Here is an 18288-nt window from a genome sequence, read left to right as displayed (position 1 = left end):
GAATTACAACTGTGCACCATCATGCCCAGCTAAATTTTGTATTTTAGTAGAGACAGGGTTTTGCCATGCTGGCTACACTGGTCACTGTTTTTATTTTATATTTAATTTTAGCTAAAACGTATGGGTTCATGTACAAAAATAAGTTTGGCCTTCTTATACAAATACTTCTAGCCGGGCGCGGTGGCTCAAGCCTGTAATCCCAGCACTTTGGGAGGCCGAGACGGGCGGATCACGAGGTCAGGAGATCGAGACCATCCTGGCTAACATGGTGAAACCCCGTCTCTACTAAAAAATAGAAAAAACTAGCCAGGCGAGGTGGCGGGCGCCTGTAGTCCTAGTTACCCGGAAGGCTGAGGCAGGAGAATGGTGTAAACCCGGGAGGCGGAGCTTGCAGTGAGCTGAGATCCGGCCACTGCACTTCAGCCTGGGTGACAGAGCCAGACTCCGTCTCAAAAAAAACCAAAAAAACAAAAACCAAAAAAACAAATACTTCTAATTGTAAAAAATTCATTTTCACACTTGAATGTCCTTAAAAGTATCCAAAGCATTCATTCTCCTTCTGCATTCTGCTTCTCAGAAAGTACTTTTGAGTTAGATCTGTTCCGAATTCTTTTTCTTTTTCTTTTCTTTTCAGAAGCATATGACTGTGTGTCCGGTGCCTTTTTCTTTTTCTTCAAACAGCTAAGAGGATTGGGACCACTTATTTTCTTGTGCTTTTTTCTTCTTCTCTGTTCAGGGTTTTTTACTAAACCCTGTTCCTCTTTGAGATGTTTGATACTTTCTTTCTCATGCACTGAGACAAGCTGACCTGACTCCACCGCTTTTACAAAGGCAATTGTTTTGGGAGAAGGTTTGTCCAAAACCATAGTGTTCTGAATAATAAACATGAGAGGAACTCCAGGCTCCTTCTTTACTTTCATAGACAAATTCTGATCCTATTTAAAAGAAAACAGAATTATTTAGTTCAAATGTCAATTAAAGTACCTGAAATAGGTTTTCAAGAACTGTATTAAAAATAAAAGAGATCACAGATTTTATTTTTCAAATGAGTAAGCTTCACTTATTCATCTGAGTAATGGGGGTATATTTTATGATAAAGGAAGAAAAACATAAAAACTGAGCACAGTGTTAGTAAAGCTGTGTAAATTGGATTTACTGATACTCTAGAGCCACAAATTACAAACTAATGCAAAGGTAAATGTGTTAAGTGGGTTTCTCCTGTTTCCACTCTAAGATATTCTTTGGAAAGGGTCAAGAATGCTTGAAGAGGTTAAAGGAAAAGAAAGTGCGTAGTAATTAGCTACTCAGATTCTAAATTCAGCTCTGCCTCTGTGTAATTTTATAATTCTGATAATCAAATCTGTATGTATGTGAACTTAATATCACCCCCGAAAGTCTCTCTTCTTCTGCCTTCAAGAAGATGGGAATGTTTTTCTTTAAAAGCCTGAAGTATTTCATACTGTTGGTACAGTCTTAAGCAGTATGAAACATGACTTTGAGAAACAGTATGAAATCCAGGAACATGAACAAACATTAACAGAATATAGGAACTTTGCTCTACTTATCTTCTGTTCAAGAACCCTACAACAAATCATCACATCTCATGTCAACGATTTCTCGTTTTAAAAAAAGAAACTTCTGCCTGTGTCCAGCATGATGGCAAACGCCTGTAATCCCAGGTACTCAGGAGCTGAGGTGGAAGGATCACTTTAGCCCAGGGGTTCAAGACCAGCCTAGGCAACATAGTGAGACCCTCAAGTCTCAAGAAACAAGCAAACAAAAAAAGCAAAACAAATGAAACATTAAAAACAACAACAACAAAAAACCAACCTTCCACTACTAAAAAGAATATCACATGCTTAAAGTTTTCCTCAAATTATCAAACGACAATTGCTTTTACTGACTGCAAATTAACTTAGAAGCCTGTATTTTTAAAAGTCTAATCACTCTAACTGTTTTCTGATTATAAATAGTTGCATATGAAGTATAAATAGAAATGGTTAAAATTGCCTGTGGTTTTAAAAGTAGTATCACCTGTGTTGCCACAAAATAATGATGAGGATTTCCCTCTTCAACCATGGAAAGCAGACATTCTGATCCGCTCACTGCATTCTTGAAATGAGGACAATTTCGAACCTGGCATTTTTGTGCAATCAATTTTGCCCCATATAAGTCGTTTCCCAACGTTTCTAACTCTTTTAACACACACCTGAAAAGAAAAATTACAGCAGATACATTTCAGTTGTTTACATAAAGTGTAAAAAACAATAGTCAATTTTTTGTTAAAATAAAACTATGCTGTTACAATCTAAATTTGTCACCTGGTAACCATTTACTTTAAAAGATGACTTGAAAAATGCATTTACCAAGTAGGAAGAACAACAGTTAAAATTTACTGAGCACTTATTATGTTCCATGCAGCATGCAAATTGCTTTTCACATAAATTCTTGCTTAATCTCAAAATAACCCTATGAAGTTAGGTCACTTACCTTGAAATTATCCTTATTTTAGAGCACCTCATTCTGAGATTTCAAGTCACATGCCAAAGTTCAAGTAACTAGTAAGTGGTACCGAGACTTGTAGTTTGACAACAGCTCCCTTGTCCCAACCACAGTGTAATAAGCTTCTGCTTCAAGTACAAATTGGTACACTTTCAAAATATTTTCAATTCAGCACAGTAAAACTTCTCATGTCATCAAGTTGTTTTTAAAAAAACATTCAGTCATATGAGTTCCTCGACCCTAGCCAGCCTTTGCCAGATTCTTTCTCGCCTCATCTCCTTTATCATCTTTCTGTTTTAAGAAGATTTTGCTGCTTTAGTCATTAGACTTGACCTCTATATTGAGTACTGCCAGCCTGTGGATATCCCGCCATCAACTCTTCAAATTCACCATGTCTAAGATCAAACCACTTTCCTGCATCCATATTTATCCTCCAAGACTTGCTATCTCTTTGAAATTATTATTTTCCCAGACACCCTAGACAGAAATCAGAAATCACATTTGACCTTCCTGCCCTTCTTCACCCATACTCCTACGCCATCAGTTGCTGGACCTATCTATCTCAGTAACGGTTCTTTGGAGAACCCTTGGGTTCCTGACTTTCCTCTCCCAGGTTTAGGCTCCCCTTACTTCTTGATTGAACAACTGCAATTCATGCCTTTGCTCTCCTGTTTCTCCTATTTACCCTTCACATCACTGCAGTTACCTTTTCTAAAATAAAACCCAGGCCTGATGACATTCTCCTGTTCTACCTCATCAGTTAACTCCACGTATCTTCAAACCTTCTACCTCTGTAGAGACCTAACTACTAGTGGCTAAGGAATATATTCAAACGAATGACCTGATTTCTTAAAAACATAAATTGCAACATGTAAAGGGAGGGAAAATTGTTAAAATATTTAAAAACTGCCTGGCGTGATGGCTCAGGTCTGTAATCCCTTCGCTTTGGGGGGCTGAGGTGGGTGGATCACCTGCGGTCAGGAGTTCAAGACCAGCCTGGCCAACATGGTGAAATTCTGTCTCTGCTAAAAAATACAAAAATTAGTAGGGCATAGTGTCACACATCTGTAATCTCAGCTACTTGGGAGGCTGATGCAGGAGAATCACTTGAACTCGGGAGGCGGAGGCTGCAGTTAGCCATGACTGCACCACTGCACTCCAGCCTGGGCAATAAAGTGAGACTCCATCCCAAAAATAATTTTTTAAAAAAAACTTAAGCGACATAGAAATCAAATGTAATATATGTGTTTAGTTTGAATCCTGATATTTAAAAGGCTTCTTTCTCTTTTCAAGATACATGCCAAAGAACTGATAGAATAATACGCTCCAAAGTAACCCATCAGTAAGGAGAGGTGAGGGATTCAACAAGGTTGGCCATGTTAGTAACTGCAAAAGCTGGAGAGAGGTTTCATTATATTATTCTACTTTTGAGTTGTCTGAAAAATTCCAGAGTTAAAATAAATTTGTTAGAAAAATTGCTGTAGAACATAATTTTATGTGGCACTTCTCAATCTTTTTAATATCATAGCACTGTATTTAAAATGTTAATATTTCTATGGCACACAGGAGTATATGGACAAATTGCTTGTAGACAAAAGCAATCAATTGAGGGGCAAAGACTACTGAAGGATTTGTTAGCCCTAAAGACTAAGAGAATCAAAACTTTGGGGTTATCTGTAACCCAGCCGAGACACTGCTTGAGAAATTCTGAACAAATACAGAAAGCTGTTTATTAAGTAGTGGTATGTGAGAAAAGGAGACTATTAACACAGTATACACAGAAAAAGCCCATACTTTGTTATGGTTGTAGTTAGAGATGGGGGTTTCCCTATGTTGCTCAGGCTCACCTCAAACTCCTAGACTCAGGCAACCCTCCTGTCTCAGCCTCCTGTGTAGCTGGGATTACAAGTGTGAGCCACCTTGTCTGGCTTAAAAGTCCATTCTTGTGCTTGTGTGAGTGTGTATAAAGAACTGGATGGATGACAATGCACATGTTAACAGTGATTATTCGTGAGTAGTGGCATTATGACTCATTTTAATTTTCTTTTTTTTTGCTTTTTAAAAAGTAAATATTCTACAACGAAAAAACTACTAAATTTCTTAATAGTTCTTCATGGTCTAGCCTCAATTTGCCTTCTTCCTAGTTTCATTCCCAAATATATTCTGTGCTGCAACCTCTTTCCCAGGCATCTCATAACTCCATTCTGTGTGAAGAGGTCTCCACAACAAGAAGTGTCATTCTTTTCTGTCATTCAAAATAGTTCTTCCCCTCAGAATTGAACAAGTGAATGGGCTCAAATGTTATCTGAAATCTGTCACAAATCTCTCCTCCCCCATCTTCATCCCCACAAGCTTCCATCCTAAGTGTTCCCACATTTCAGTGAAGTGGGGAAACATCAGACCTCGAGTGAAAACACATCCACTGCGGACTGACGTATGCACTTTACCGGCCATGAGGGAGCAGTGTGTGGCATATAGGGGGTACTTAATAAAGCGAGTTGAATAAACAAATGTCCTTAGGCAGATTCCTTAATCTCAAGTACTGACTTTTTGCCTTGGACATCAAAGATGGTAACTCAAAGATTCACTGTGAGGCCTGAAGAGTTTTGGTTTAAACTAAGAAGAGCTATGCAAATGACGGCAACCATTTGAAGAGGGGTACACTTTGGATACCGAAAAATGCTCTAGTACGCTATACTCGTTTGAGCTTACAGCAATCTTATAAGCAGTTATGACCTCTATTTTACAAATGAGGAATCCGAGGCTCAGAGAGGCTATATAACTTGACCGAAATCACAGAGCTGGTAGGACTGGGATTAAGATTCGAAGTTAGATCTTTCTGCTATAATGTGCTCTCATTCACCAGGCTAACGACACGTGATATTCACAGGGCACTGTCCAATCTGCCTCTATTACAGGTATTCGCCGGACCACCTTCACCTCTCCACTTAACTGTCAACTCCACGTGGGCGGGGCGTTTTGCCCCTCCTGAGCTCGCAATGAAGGTCTGTGGGCAAGGGCCTCGCCTCTACAACACCCGACGGACCCCCTGTGCCTCCTCCCCGGCCCCCCGGGCCCACCTTGTGGTGCACAGCTGTGTCTCCCCCATGAGGTAGCGGGGCAGCTGCTCTCGCAGCTGGATGCGGCCCCGCAGCGCCGCCTGACAGAAGGTGCCGTCCAGCAGGATCTGGTACGGCTCGCGGACTCCGAAATTATTGCGGAAGAAGCCAAGATGCTTCTTGGCATGTTTCTGCCTTGTGATCTTCATGCCTGGCTTACCGGGACCGAGGCCACCGGACCAGGAAGCATCAGCAAACGCCTCACGCACAACCCAGTACCCTCAATGCCAGTTTCACCCGGAAATGAAGTGCCTTTGGCGCCGGAAGCAAACGCCCCTGTCTTCCGGGCCTGCCCACTGGCTTACGTCATGTCCAGACTGGCGCGCGCTTCCACCGCGGTGCCCGCGCTTAAAGGGGCGGTCCCTTAGGGCGGAACTTGTGCGTACGCGGGAAAATCGCTGGGGTGAGCGATTCCGCATGGGGGCGCACATGCGCAGTCTGGGGCTACGGCAGAAGAAAATCACAGAACACATTTAGCGTGTTACCTACGTTTCAGAGACACGTATCAAGAGCTTCTCTGAAAGACTGGCAGTATCGTAGTAGTCAGTGATAATATTGAGCCTTAATATGTTCCAGACACTGTCCTGAGTGATTTACCTTACATTATTCCCTTGAATGTTTATAATTCCCAAGTGAAAGAAGGAAATGATATATTGGATAGCTATGAGTGGGGAGGTTTGTACTGGCTGCTTTCCCATAAAGAAATTAAGCTCGTTTACGAAGAGCACGTAGTTTGTTAGTGTTTGGAACCCAGTTTTCGTGCCTGAAGTTCAAATGTTCTTGCTACACCACCATAGAAACTAATGTCACTCATGAACCATTTGTCAGGGCAAAGGGTGCCACCATTTTGTATTTCCTCCTGCCTTAGGACTATCCTAAATCACTCGCACGGAGTGTTTTGGAAGAACTCTCAAGAGCTTCGTTTGCCTAGAGTCACAATTCCTAACCTTGAGTCCTGGTTCTGCCACAAACCCAAGCCGTTTGATCTTGGGCAACTCCCCAAGAAAGCTGGGTTCAACTTCCTCACTGTCAAACTGGTTATAGGTCTAGATGAGTTTCAAGGACTCTTTTTATGGCTACAGTCTCTGACATAGGAAGACTACATATTGGGCCGGTAACAGGAAGGCACAAAGCTGAATGAAGGTTTAAAAATTACTTGGTCAATTTGATTAATGAGGAGAATGAATCAGGAAATTTCAAGTTTTCCCATGGCTAACTGTCGAGTATCTACTTCAAGGCAAAATAATCAAAGAATGGGGAGTATGGAATTTTGCATTTTTGTCCTGGCCTGGAATCTGTCCCAGATCTAGTTTTGGCTAAAGATTGAAAGGACCAGCACAGAAAATGATTTACAACGTGATTGAGTGCATTGTTTGCATTTGGGGTTTTATTTCAATATATAGGTTTATGAAATTGGAACTAAGATCTATAATGTTAGCCCTGACCTGAGTCCCAGCACATCACTTAGATGGTTGCTTTCATTTAAACTTAAAATAAATTTAGGAATTGGAAGCCATGAAAACTTTTGCAGGGTTGGATTCATGGTCTTTGAGTGTAATTGCTCAGTACTTTTCAATTTCAATCCTCTTTTTATCCCTGTATGCCAACTCTCTGCTCCAACTATGCGCCTACCACAGACAGAGAAACGAGATACCACCTGAGTCTTGCAAAAACAGTTAAAACATTTTTTCTTAAATAGTCTCGGATTTATCTACCAGCTCCTTGGCCACTTTTCTGTACTAAGAAAAATGTGGGGCAGCACTAGGGATTTTAGTCTTATCTTAGTTTTCTATTGTTGTTTTTTAATTTACCAAACTACAGCATATTTTGTCCCCCCAAGCTCCATGTATATGACAGTGCCAGTTTGCACCCTATCTTTATTATGAAAACATGAAGATGGTCTATAATGGTGATTATCAAGTTTAAAACAAAGTTTTTGGCCGGGCGTGGTGGCTTATGCCTGTAATAGCAGAACTCTGGGAGCCTGTGGCAGGAGGATCACTTGAGCCCAGGAGTTTGAAACCAGCCTGGGCAACATAGGGAGCCCCTGTCTCTACTAAATTAAAAAAAAAAAAGAAATGAGAAAAAAATAGAGTTTTCTATTATAGCAGTGTTTCTCAAAACATGGTCCTGAGATATGCAGAAAAAGCTCTTAGTGTGCTTGTTTAAAATGCCCATTTATGATTCAGAGTAAGTATTGAGGGAAAGGGGTACTATTCAGTGAGGAGGTGACAATTATTACAATCTCCCCAAGTCATTATTATGCTCATTAGTGTTCCTGAAGGACCTTTTTTGTAATAAAGCATCGTTTAGTCAATAAGATATTTGTATTAATTGGTTCACTTAATACACTTTTGTTTAGATGTCAAATGATCTGTAATGGAAAATCAATATTTAGCCACAACCAAGGCGGAAGACAAATACTGCCATTATTGAATGAACTATTTGAATATAAATTTAAATCTGAAATTTTATTTTGAAAATTATGTCATTATTAAAATATTTAATATTCGTTGAAAAATTTTTGACCTTATACTGAAGGAACAATAATTCATAACAGCATTGGTAGCTTTTAGCTTTTTTCTCAAGTCAGTCCACTGGACATTTTCCATGCCAAATAGAAATCCACATTCAGCTGGAGTAAGTAGGCGATTAATTTATTTTTCTTTATTTTTTATGTTCTTCATTTTATTATGTCTGGATCAAATATAGTTTTATAATATTATACTGTTGTACATGATTTTGAAGTTTTTTTCTTCATGAAATTTTGATGAAGCCATGTTGACATGAGAATAATTTATTTTTGAAATGTGTGACTAATTCCCAAATAGCACTTTCTCATGAAAGATTCATGGCCTAAATGGAATTAAACAGGTAAACATTAAACATAATTCATAAAGGTTACTTTGTTGAATTTCATCAATGTTAGTATAATTTTGTTTAATTTCATAAATGTTCGACAGTTTAGCTAACATATCTATTGTGGTATTATTCTGCCTTATATTCATATCTGAATATTTATAAACATTTGTTAATATTCATTAGCTCAAAAAAAAAATTTCTTCCTAACATTATCTAACATACTGTCTAAATAAATAATTTAGCTAAATAAATATTTTAAGACAACTTAGGTAAAGCACTTTTTATTTGAGGTCCTATGAGGTTCTTCGTTAAGATCCTCTAGGATAGGCTCTGTCATGGAATGCCTTACTGCGAAATTTCATATATGTCAGAAGGTGTTATGAAGGTCAGATATGGAGGCTGTCACATTTTTAAACAATCTTTAAAATAAAATAAAATAACAAAAAACTTTATGTATTTCAAATTACAAAAATAACATATGCCTTTTAAAACAAGTGGAACAACACGAAGATAGTAATTTCTTCTCCTCTTCCCAGATAACACCTTGATGATCTATTATGTATCTTTCTGCAATGTTACCGTATTCACATATTGATATATCATATACATATATATACAATTTAATATTTATGTAGAGATACTGTTATGCAAAATTGAATCGTATTTTACAATTCTATACATTTGCTTTTCTCACCTAACAATCCTGTAGAAATCCCTACACACATCTCCCCAAAGTCAATTGGCAGAGTTCTCATTCATTATTTTTCATGGCTGCGTGACATTTCTCACAAAATCACCAAGTATAACATAATAGATATGACACAGACTATGAATTTTCACCCAATATCTCTTCTCTTCTTTATAGGAATAGACTCCTGATTTTATTCTGGAGTGTAATGTGCCCACATAAGCAAATCCATTCCCCAGATTTCTTTTTTTTTTTTTTCTTTTCTTTTTGAGACAGAGTCTCACTCTGTCGCCCATGGTGGAATGCAGTGGCAGAATCTTGGCTTACTGCAATCTCCACCCCCTGGGTTCGAGCGATTCGCCTGCCTCAGCCTTCCAAGGAGCTGCGATTACAGGTACGGGCCCCCATGCCTGGCTAATTTTTGTGTTTTTATGTAGGGACCGGGTTTCACTATGCTGGCCAGGCTGGCCAGGCTTGTCTTGAACTCCTGACCTCAAGTGGTCCGCCCACCTTGGCCTCCCAAAGTGCTGGGATTACAGGCATGAGCCACAGCACCTAGCCCATTCCCCAAAATTCTGTGCAGTTAGGTAGAACCATGGGATTAAGTTCTAGCCAAAGATATGTAAGTGTAAGTGTTGCATGGAATTCTGGGAAGCCAGCTTAAAGGAAGTCAACTTAGCTTGGCAGTGGACACTTTTGTGTTTTATATTTCCTTCTTTCCTACTCCCCGGAATTTGGATGGGATAGACTTAACTCTAGCAACCTATTTTAGACCATGAGGTTTTGAGAATGGAGGTCATTCACTTAACACTGGCAGAGCAGATAAGAGGAGCTTGGATCGCTCGCAACTGTGAAACCGTCTTTCCAAATGTAGACTTTCTACTTCTGGACTTCTTTTACGTGAGAAGAAAAATAAACTTCTACCTTGGTTTTTTACTAAAAAATGTTGTCATAAGTTTATTTTATATGTAGCCAAACTCAATGCTAACTGATAGAAGAAGTTAAAACTACCTGCCAGAATTAGATAATTTTATATGGGCAAATACATTTGATGAAACCTTGATGTTAGTTCTTGTTAGTCAATACAATTGCCGTTCCTTTGAACAGGTTCAGAACATTAGTTTATACGTTTCCTCTAAAAGGGAGAAAGTCTTCAAAGTTAAATAAACCACATCTTTCTTTACATACTATAGAAACTGTCTTGACATTTGTTTCTCTTGAAAGTATAAACAATTTGATTTGAATTTGGTATGTCAGTGGGATATATCTCCTGTTGAGGAAAGTTAGTTAAATGTGAAGAGCCCCAGCTGCTTGGGTAAGGAACATCAAGGAAATGTTAGTGTCACCTGGTTGTCAATTAATGAAAGCAAGCAGAATTCATGCATGTCAGTCCTGCCAGTATCAGTGAGCTCTTCTTTCAGGTCAAATGACAAAGGAGAAGCTGTGTCTTAGAAAAAGATTTCAAGAGATTTCTGTTTCTCGAGGATATTTCTAAACTAGACAGTAAACAGGAAGTGCCCATGATTAGTTATCAGATGACTATTGTCAGATCACTATAAAATTAGACTAGCAAGTTTGCTTTCTGTAATAATGTATTTGGATGAAATCATACTTAGAATAAATACTGCCATGTTAGGTAAATTGAAATATATCTGTTTCTCTAACAGATATATGTATGTATGTATGTATGTATGTATGTATATATGTATTTGAGACAGAGTCTCACTCTGTTGCCCCAGCTGAAGTGCAGTGGTGCAATCTCGGCTCACTGCAAACTCTGCCTCCCAGATTCAAGCGATTCTCTTGCCTCAGCCTCCAGAGTAGCTGGGATTACAGGTGCCCACCACCACGCCTGGCTGATTTTTGTATTTTTAGTAGAAACAGGTTTTTACCATGTTGACCAGGTTGGTCTCAAACTCCTGACCTCAAGTGATCTGCCCACCTCAGCCTCCCAAAGTGCTGGGATTACAGGTGTGAGCCACCTCACCCAGCCTGTCTCTAACAGATTTAAATAGTGCTCTCCATTGGCATTTTACTACAAAATGTTTAATGGCATTAATTTAAATGGTTAAAAAATAAAAACTATTGGAGCAGAGCAAAAAGTTAAGAAGTAGTACCAATGGCAAACAAGTTTTAGTGTAATGCAAAGCCAACTGCCATTTGAAATTTAATTACATTATTATTGAAACTGATAGAGAAGTTCACACTAAATGGGTCTTTCATTTTAATCTACCAAAGGACTTTAGAAGGTTAATGAATCCTTACAAAATTACTGTAGGTAACCAAATATTATTACTGTTACTTAAAGAAGTTTAAAGATTAGAAATTATGTCAGATTACAGCTTTGAAAGGATTTTCTAAGAATCACTATTTATATTTAACAAAATGTTGAAGACAACTCTTTCACTCAAGGTTTTGTATATATTTTTAAGCAGCAGGAGGACTCAGGGCAGAAACTGAACTCCTGATGGCAAGAAATTAAACATGCTTTCAATAATTCAGTAGAATATTATTTCAAAGTCTAGTACTTGTAATTGAATTACACCAATATGAAGTATTAATTGCATGATATACAAAATAAAAGTAACTCAGAATCCTCTCAAATTGCTTTTTTTTTTTTTTTTTACTGCAAGATTACTTTGTTTAAATATTAGTTGGTAAGTGATGAATCAAAATACTGGGATGAAAAGTCTAATGTCATTTTAAAAATTATTATTATTTTAGCAAACATATGGAAAATGCCCACATGCTAATTCTTATGTGTAAATGAATATTATTTTCTTTTTATTGGCTCCAACTTTATACTCTCTATTGTTTCTTTCATAACACTGAACAAATTACTTAGCTCTTCAAAGTATAACCTCCCATAGTCTCGTTTCACATGTGTACACAAAAGGAGGCCAATGACTTAAATTGATCTCAATAAGGCTAATGAGAAAGACCTTTTCTCTATGGCTGGGGGAGAGGTTTTCTTGAAATAAACAAAACAAAAAGTGTATTGTTTCCATTGCTCCTGAGAGCTTGAGATTATAGTGGTAGCCAGTCTGCAGTCAGAACCCAAACATGGCAGGAGACAGAGTCCAGAGAGTCATCAAGTAATGAAACTGGAGTCTTTATGTTGCTTCACTTGGAGTATGCCCTTCTCTAGACATCCAGATCCATGATAGCATATATTTCCCTCTTGTTTAAAATAATTAAAATTGGCAGGCTGAGCATGATGGCTCACACCTATAATCCTAGCACTTTGGGAAACCAAGGCAGGAGGATCACGTGAGCCCAGGAGTTTGAGGCCAGCCTGAGCAACATTGAGGAACTGGTTCTCTACAAAAAGTACAAAAATTATTCAAGTATGGTGCTCTGTGCCTGGAGTCCCAGCTATTTGAGAGGCTGAGGTGGGAAGATCACCTGAGCCTGGGGAGGTTGAGGCTGCTGTGAGCCGAGATCGTGTCATTGCACTCCAGCCTGTGCAACAGAGTAAGATACGGCAAGCGCTTACACACACACACACACACACACACACACACACACGCACACACACACACATTTCTTTTGGCTCATCTGAATATAGAACAAGCCAGATGAACTCCCAAATTTATACTCTCTGTTGTAAGTGAACGCTCTCTATCGTAATAAAATGACATTTAACAATATTTAGGGGTTCATCTTTGGTGTCCTGACTCCCATTTTACTGCATTGAAAGCGATTTAAGTGTCTTAGCCAAGTGAGGGAAAGCAGCTCCAATACTGGGTGGTTCTGAGGCATGGAATGGTCACAGCCTGACTTTTACTGGGCTGTGTTTTTCTAGTGGGTAGAGTTATTATGCCACAAAAGCTGAACTAGTTAGACTGTTTATTTTTTATTTGCTCACTCAGGTGTGACAGGCTGTCCTCTGCTTCCTGTCCTCATGCAGTAATCACACATAGGCAGCACCCACAGCTTAGTTTGGAAGGCCCTCATCAGCCTCTCTCTTTTCGCCTGTAACTAAATTAGAAATATTTCCAGCAATTGGAGAAGTATGCTAAAAACATTAGTTTCTGTGACAAAGAGAATGAAGAACATCTTGTTGTAAATACAGGATAAATTTATTTTATATAATAAATAAATATCCACAATGAAATTAATATCCACAATATTGAACTTCCTTACGAGAGGCCAGAAAGACAACTTTATGGTTGTGACCAACCATCTTTAAGTGATTAAATATATTTAGTTTCTTCTACAATCTGTTATTTACTTTCTTATGCATACTTCAGGTTTATTTTGTTCTTATTTGTCTAGGATGTTAGAGAGCTTAGATGATGGATTTGACACATTTCCTTTTTCTAATGTGGGCAGGTAGCTATAAACTTCTTTCTCAGCACTGATGTATCTGTGCCCCACACATTTTAATATTTTATATTTTCATACTCATCTAGTTCAGTTTGTGTATCTGTTTTAAAATTTTCCTGGAGACTTACTCTTTGATCTGTGGATTAATATTACTAGAAGTATGTTGTTTAGTTTCCAAATACTCAGAAGATTTTGTTATCCTATGTTTTAATTCCCTGTTTAAATATATTGTGATTTGAGAACATACTATGAATAATTTCAATTCAGAAATCATTAAATTTGGTGAGGTTTAAGCTTGCTGAGATTTGTTTATGGTTCAGGATATGACCTGTATGTTCCATGGACACTCGAAAAAAGTGTGTATTTTGTACTTTGAGGGTTCCATAAATACTGATTCGATCCTGTTGGTTGATGGTATTGTTGAGATCTTTATATCCTTATTGATTTTCTCCATAGTTGTTCTATCCATTGTTGACAGAGGGAGTTGACATCTCCAACTATAATTATGGATTTGCCCATTTTTTCCTTTCAGCTCTATGAGATTTTTCTTCACATAAGTTCTGATTTCTGTGGGGGCATACACATTGAGAATTCTCAAGTGTTCTTTGTGATTGACCATTTAATTATTGTTTGTTGTCTCCTTCTGTCTCTGATTATTTTCTTTTCTCTGAATTTTGGCTTATTTGATATTAATATAGCCACTCCTGCTTTCTTTGATTAGTGGTTACATGGTGTATTTTTTCCATCGTTTTACTTTCTTTGTACTTATATTACTATGTTTGAAGTGAATTTCTTATAGACAGCCTATGAATAGATCATGTTTTTATCCATTTATTCATTCATTCAATTGTTTTCCTTGAATTGGTATATTTAAAACATTTATATTGGCTGGGCGTGGTGGCTCATGCCTATAATCCCAGCACTTTGGGAAGCTGAGGTGGACAGATCACCAGAGGTCAGGAGTTGGAAAGCAGCCTGGCCAACATGGCAAAACCCTGTCTGTACTAAAAATACAAAAATTAGCTGGGTGGGGTGGTGGGTGCCTGAAATCCCAGCTATTTGAGAGGCTGAGGCAAGAGAATCGCTTGAACCCAGGAGGTGGAGGTTGCAGTGAGCCAAGATCACGCCATTGCACTCCAAGCCTGGGTGACAGAGGGAGACTCTGTCTCAAAAAAAAAAAAAAAAAAAAATTAACATAACTATTAATATATTTGGGCTTAAGATTGCCATTTAAGTTACTTTTTATTCATTCTCTCTGTTTTCACTTCTCTCTTTTCTTTTTCTTCATTCCTCTGGGTTACTTGAACATTTTAAATCATATATTGATTTATTTATGTTATTTTAAGTGTATCTCTTTGTAAAGCTTTTTAGTGGTTTCTCTAGGGTTTACATTACATTTAAAAAATTTATCACGGTTCAGTGCTTTGTCATTTTACCAGTATGAGTGACATGTAGAAGCTTTACCTCTTAGCCAAGTGAGGGAAAGCAGCTGAATTTCAATGCAGACATGTAGAAGAAACTAAGAAACTTACTTTAAGGGCCATATAGGCCCTTAAACATGTCCATTTAGATGTAATTGTCTTAACTATTTCTTCTACAGACATTTAGAACCATGCTGGACAATCTCATGATTTTTGCTCTAACCATAAAAAATAATTTAGAAAACTCAAGAGGAGAAGGAAAGGCTACCATAATTATCTGTATTTTAATATACTGTGTTCTTTCTTCTTTAAGAAATGTTTGGTTTGTTTGTTTTTTTGTTCTTGTCCTTTCCTTTCTTTATAACTTCTTTTAGCAGGTCTTCCAGGGTAGGAACGCTAGTGACAAATTCTCTCAATGTTTTTTCATCTAAGAATGTCTTGATTTCTCTTTTATTCTTAAAGGATATTTTTTGCTGAATATTTGCTTCTCGATTGACATTTTTTTCTTTCAGCAGTTGAAAAATGTGTAACTTCCTCCTGACTTCTGTGGTTTCTAATGAGAAACTCACTTTAATTCTAATTGTTTTTCCTGTATAAGTAAGGTGTTACTTCTTTCTTCTGCTGTCAAGATTTTTTCTTTGTGTCCAGAAGTTTGACTTTGATATGTATTGGTATAAATTTCTTTAGGGGGTGTCCCTTTTGGAGTTTGCTAAGCTTCTTGAATTTGTAGGTTATGATAATATTCCATTTTGCCCGATTTGGAATGTTTTCAGTCATTATTTGTTCAAATACTTTTTTATCCCTGTTCTTTTTTTCTTCTCCTTTTGAGATTCCTATGATAGGATTGTTTGATTTTTTTCTTTTTTTTTTCTTTTTTTAAGTTAGGGTCTCACTTTGTCACCCATCCTGGAGTACAGTGGCATAATCTTGCCTCACTGCAACCTCCGCCTCCCAGAGGGTCTCACTTTGTCACCCAGGCTGGAGTACAGTGGCATGATCTTGGTTCACTGCAACCTCTGCCTCCCAGGCTCAAGCGATCCTCCTGCCTCAGCCTCCCTAGTAGCTGGAACCATAGGCACACGCCACCACCACCTAGCTAATTTTTTGTATTTTTGGTAGGAATGTTTTTTCGCATGTTGCCCAGGCTGGTCTCAAACTCCTGAGTTCAAGCAATCCACCTGCCTCAGCCTCCCAAAGTGCTGAGATTATAGGTGTGAGCCACTGCACCTGGCCTGATTTTTTTTTCTTACAGTTCCAAAGTTTCCCAAGGCTCTGTTCATTTTTTGTACCAGTTTATTTTTTTTGTTATGGTAAGATATATGTAACATTTAATCTGTCATGAAACTAGAGTAAAATTTTGAAAAATCAAAAAAAGTATATGTAGCATAAATGTTAACATTTAAACCCCTGAGCGTACGATTCAGTGCCATTAAGTACATTTACATTGTTGTTCAACATTATCACTATCCATCTCCAGAACTTTTCCATCATCCCAAACTGAAACTTGGTACCCATTAAATAATAACTCCTAGTTCTCCCTCATCCCAGGTGCTGGTAAACACTATTCTACTTTCTTTCTTGATGAATTTGACTATTATGGAAATCTCATAAGTGAAATAATACAGCACTTGTTCTATTGTGTCCAACTTATTTCAATTAGCATAATGTATTCAAGGTTCATCTATGTTGTAGCATGCATTAGAATTTAATTCCTTTTAAGGCTGTATAATATTCCATTGTATGTTGTATTAGTCTGTTCTCAGGCTGCTGTAAAGAACTGCCCGAGACTGGGTAATTTATAAAGGAAAGAAGTTCGACATGACTGGGGAGGCCTCAGGAAACTTACAATCATGGTGGAAGGGGAAGCAAGCACATGATGGCAGGAGAGAGAAGTGGTGAGCAAAAGGGGAAAGCCTCTTATAGAACTGTCAGTTCTCATGAGAACTCACTCACTATCATGAGAACAGCATGGGGTAACTGCCCCCATGATTCAATTACATCCTACTGGGTCCCTCCCATGACACATGGGGATTATGGGAACTACAATTCAAGATGAGATTTGGGTGGGGACACAGCCAAACCATATCATATGTATATACCACATTTTGTTTATCCATTCATCAGTAGATGAACATGTAAATTGTTTCCATTTTTTGGCTATTGTGAATAATGATGTTATAAACATTGATGTACAAATATGTTTGAATTTCTGCTTTCAATTCTTTTGGATGTATACCTGAAAGGGAAATGCTGGATCATTTGGTAATGCTATGCTTAATTTTTGAGGAACTGCCATATTGTTTTCCACAATGGTGCATCATTTTACATTCTGTTAAGCTGCTGTACAGATTAGGTCATTTCTTTTTTTTTTTTTTTTTTTTTGAGACGGAGTCTCGCTCTGTCGCCCAGGCTGGAGTGCAGTGGCCGGATCTCAGCTCACTGCAAGCTCCGCCTCCCGGGTTTATGCCATTCTCTCGCCTCAGCCTCCCGAGTAGCTGGGACTACAGGCGCCCGCCACATCGCCCGGCTAATTTTTTGTATTTTTTTAGTAGAGACGGGGTTTCACCGTGTTAGCCAGGATGGTCTCGATCTCCTGACCTCGTGATCCACCCGTCTCGGCCTCCCAAAGTGCTGGGATTACAGGCTTGAGCCACCGCGCCCGGCCCAGATTAGGTCATTTCTATCATTCTATCTCTACTTTGCTGACCTTTTTCTTTTTTCCTTTTGATTCTGCTGTTAAGCCCATTCATTTAGCTTTTGGTTTTGGTTATTGTACTTTTTAGGTTCTAAATTTTCATTCGCATTGCATTTTGGTTCTTTTTTTTTTTTCCTTTCCTTTCCAACTTTTATTTTAGGTTTAAGGGTTACATGCACAGGTTTGTTACATGGGAAAATTGCGTGCTGTGGAGGTTTGGTGTACATATAATTTTGTCATCCAGGTAATCTGTATAATACCTGATAGGTAGTTTTTCAATCTTTGTCCTCCTCCCATCCTCCACCCTCAAATAGGCCCCAGTTATTGTTCTCTACTTTGTCATGTGTACGCAATGTTTAGCTCCCACTTATAAATGAGAACATGTGGTATTTGGTTTTCTGTTTCTATGTTAATTCACTTAGGAAACATCCTCTAGCTCCATCCATGTTGCTGCAAGGTCATGATCTCATTTCTTGTATAGCTGCACAGTATTGCATGCTATATATGTACCACATTTCTTCATCCCATCCACCACTGATGGGCATCCAGGTTGATTCCAAGTCTTTGCTATTGTGAATAATGCTGTGATGAACAGATATGTGCATGTGTCTTTATGGAGAATGATTTATATTCCTTTGACCATATATACGTAATAAGATTGCTGGGTCAAAT

General features: G+C 38.2%; 1 protein-coding gene across 1 annotated transcript; it reads right to left on the bottom strand.

Moving 5' to 3' along the window:
- Nucleotides 1-490: 490 nt before the first annotated feature.
- On the bottom strand, nt 491-5870 carry UTP23 (UTP23 small subunit processome component). The gene is made up of 3 exons (XM_033202477.1): nt 5583-5870; nt 2035-2209; nt 491-935 (listed from the first exon to the last, which is right to left on the bottom strand). The coding sequence occupies exons 1-3, from the start codon at nt 5768-5770 to the stop codon at nt 549-551; spliced, it is 750 nt and encodes a 249-aa protein (XP_033058368.1). The 5' UTR covers nt 5771-5870; the 3' UTR covers nt 491-548.
- Nucleotides 5871-18288: the final 12418 nt, after the last annotated feature.

Source organism: Trachypithecus francoisi, unplaced genomic scaffold (genome assembly GCF_009764315.1).
Source record: "Trachypithecus francoisi isolate TF-2019V2 unplaced genomic scaffold, Tfra_2.0 Lachesis_group7, whole genome shotgun sequence".
Lineage (NCBI taxonomy): Eukaryota > Metazoa > Chordata > Mammalia > Primates > Cercopithecidae > Trachypithecus > Trachypithecus francoisi.
The sequence above is the reverse complement of the archived record's forward strand: the minus strand, read 5'-3'. Positions and strand labels throughout refer to the sequence as shown.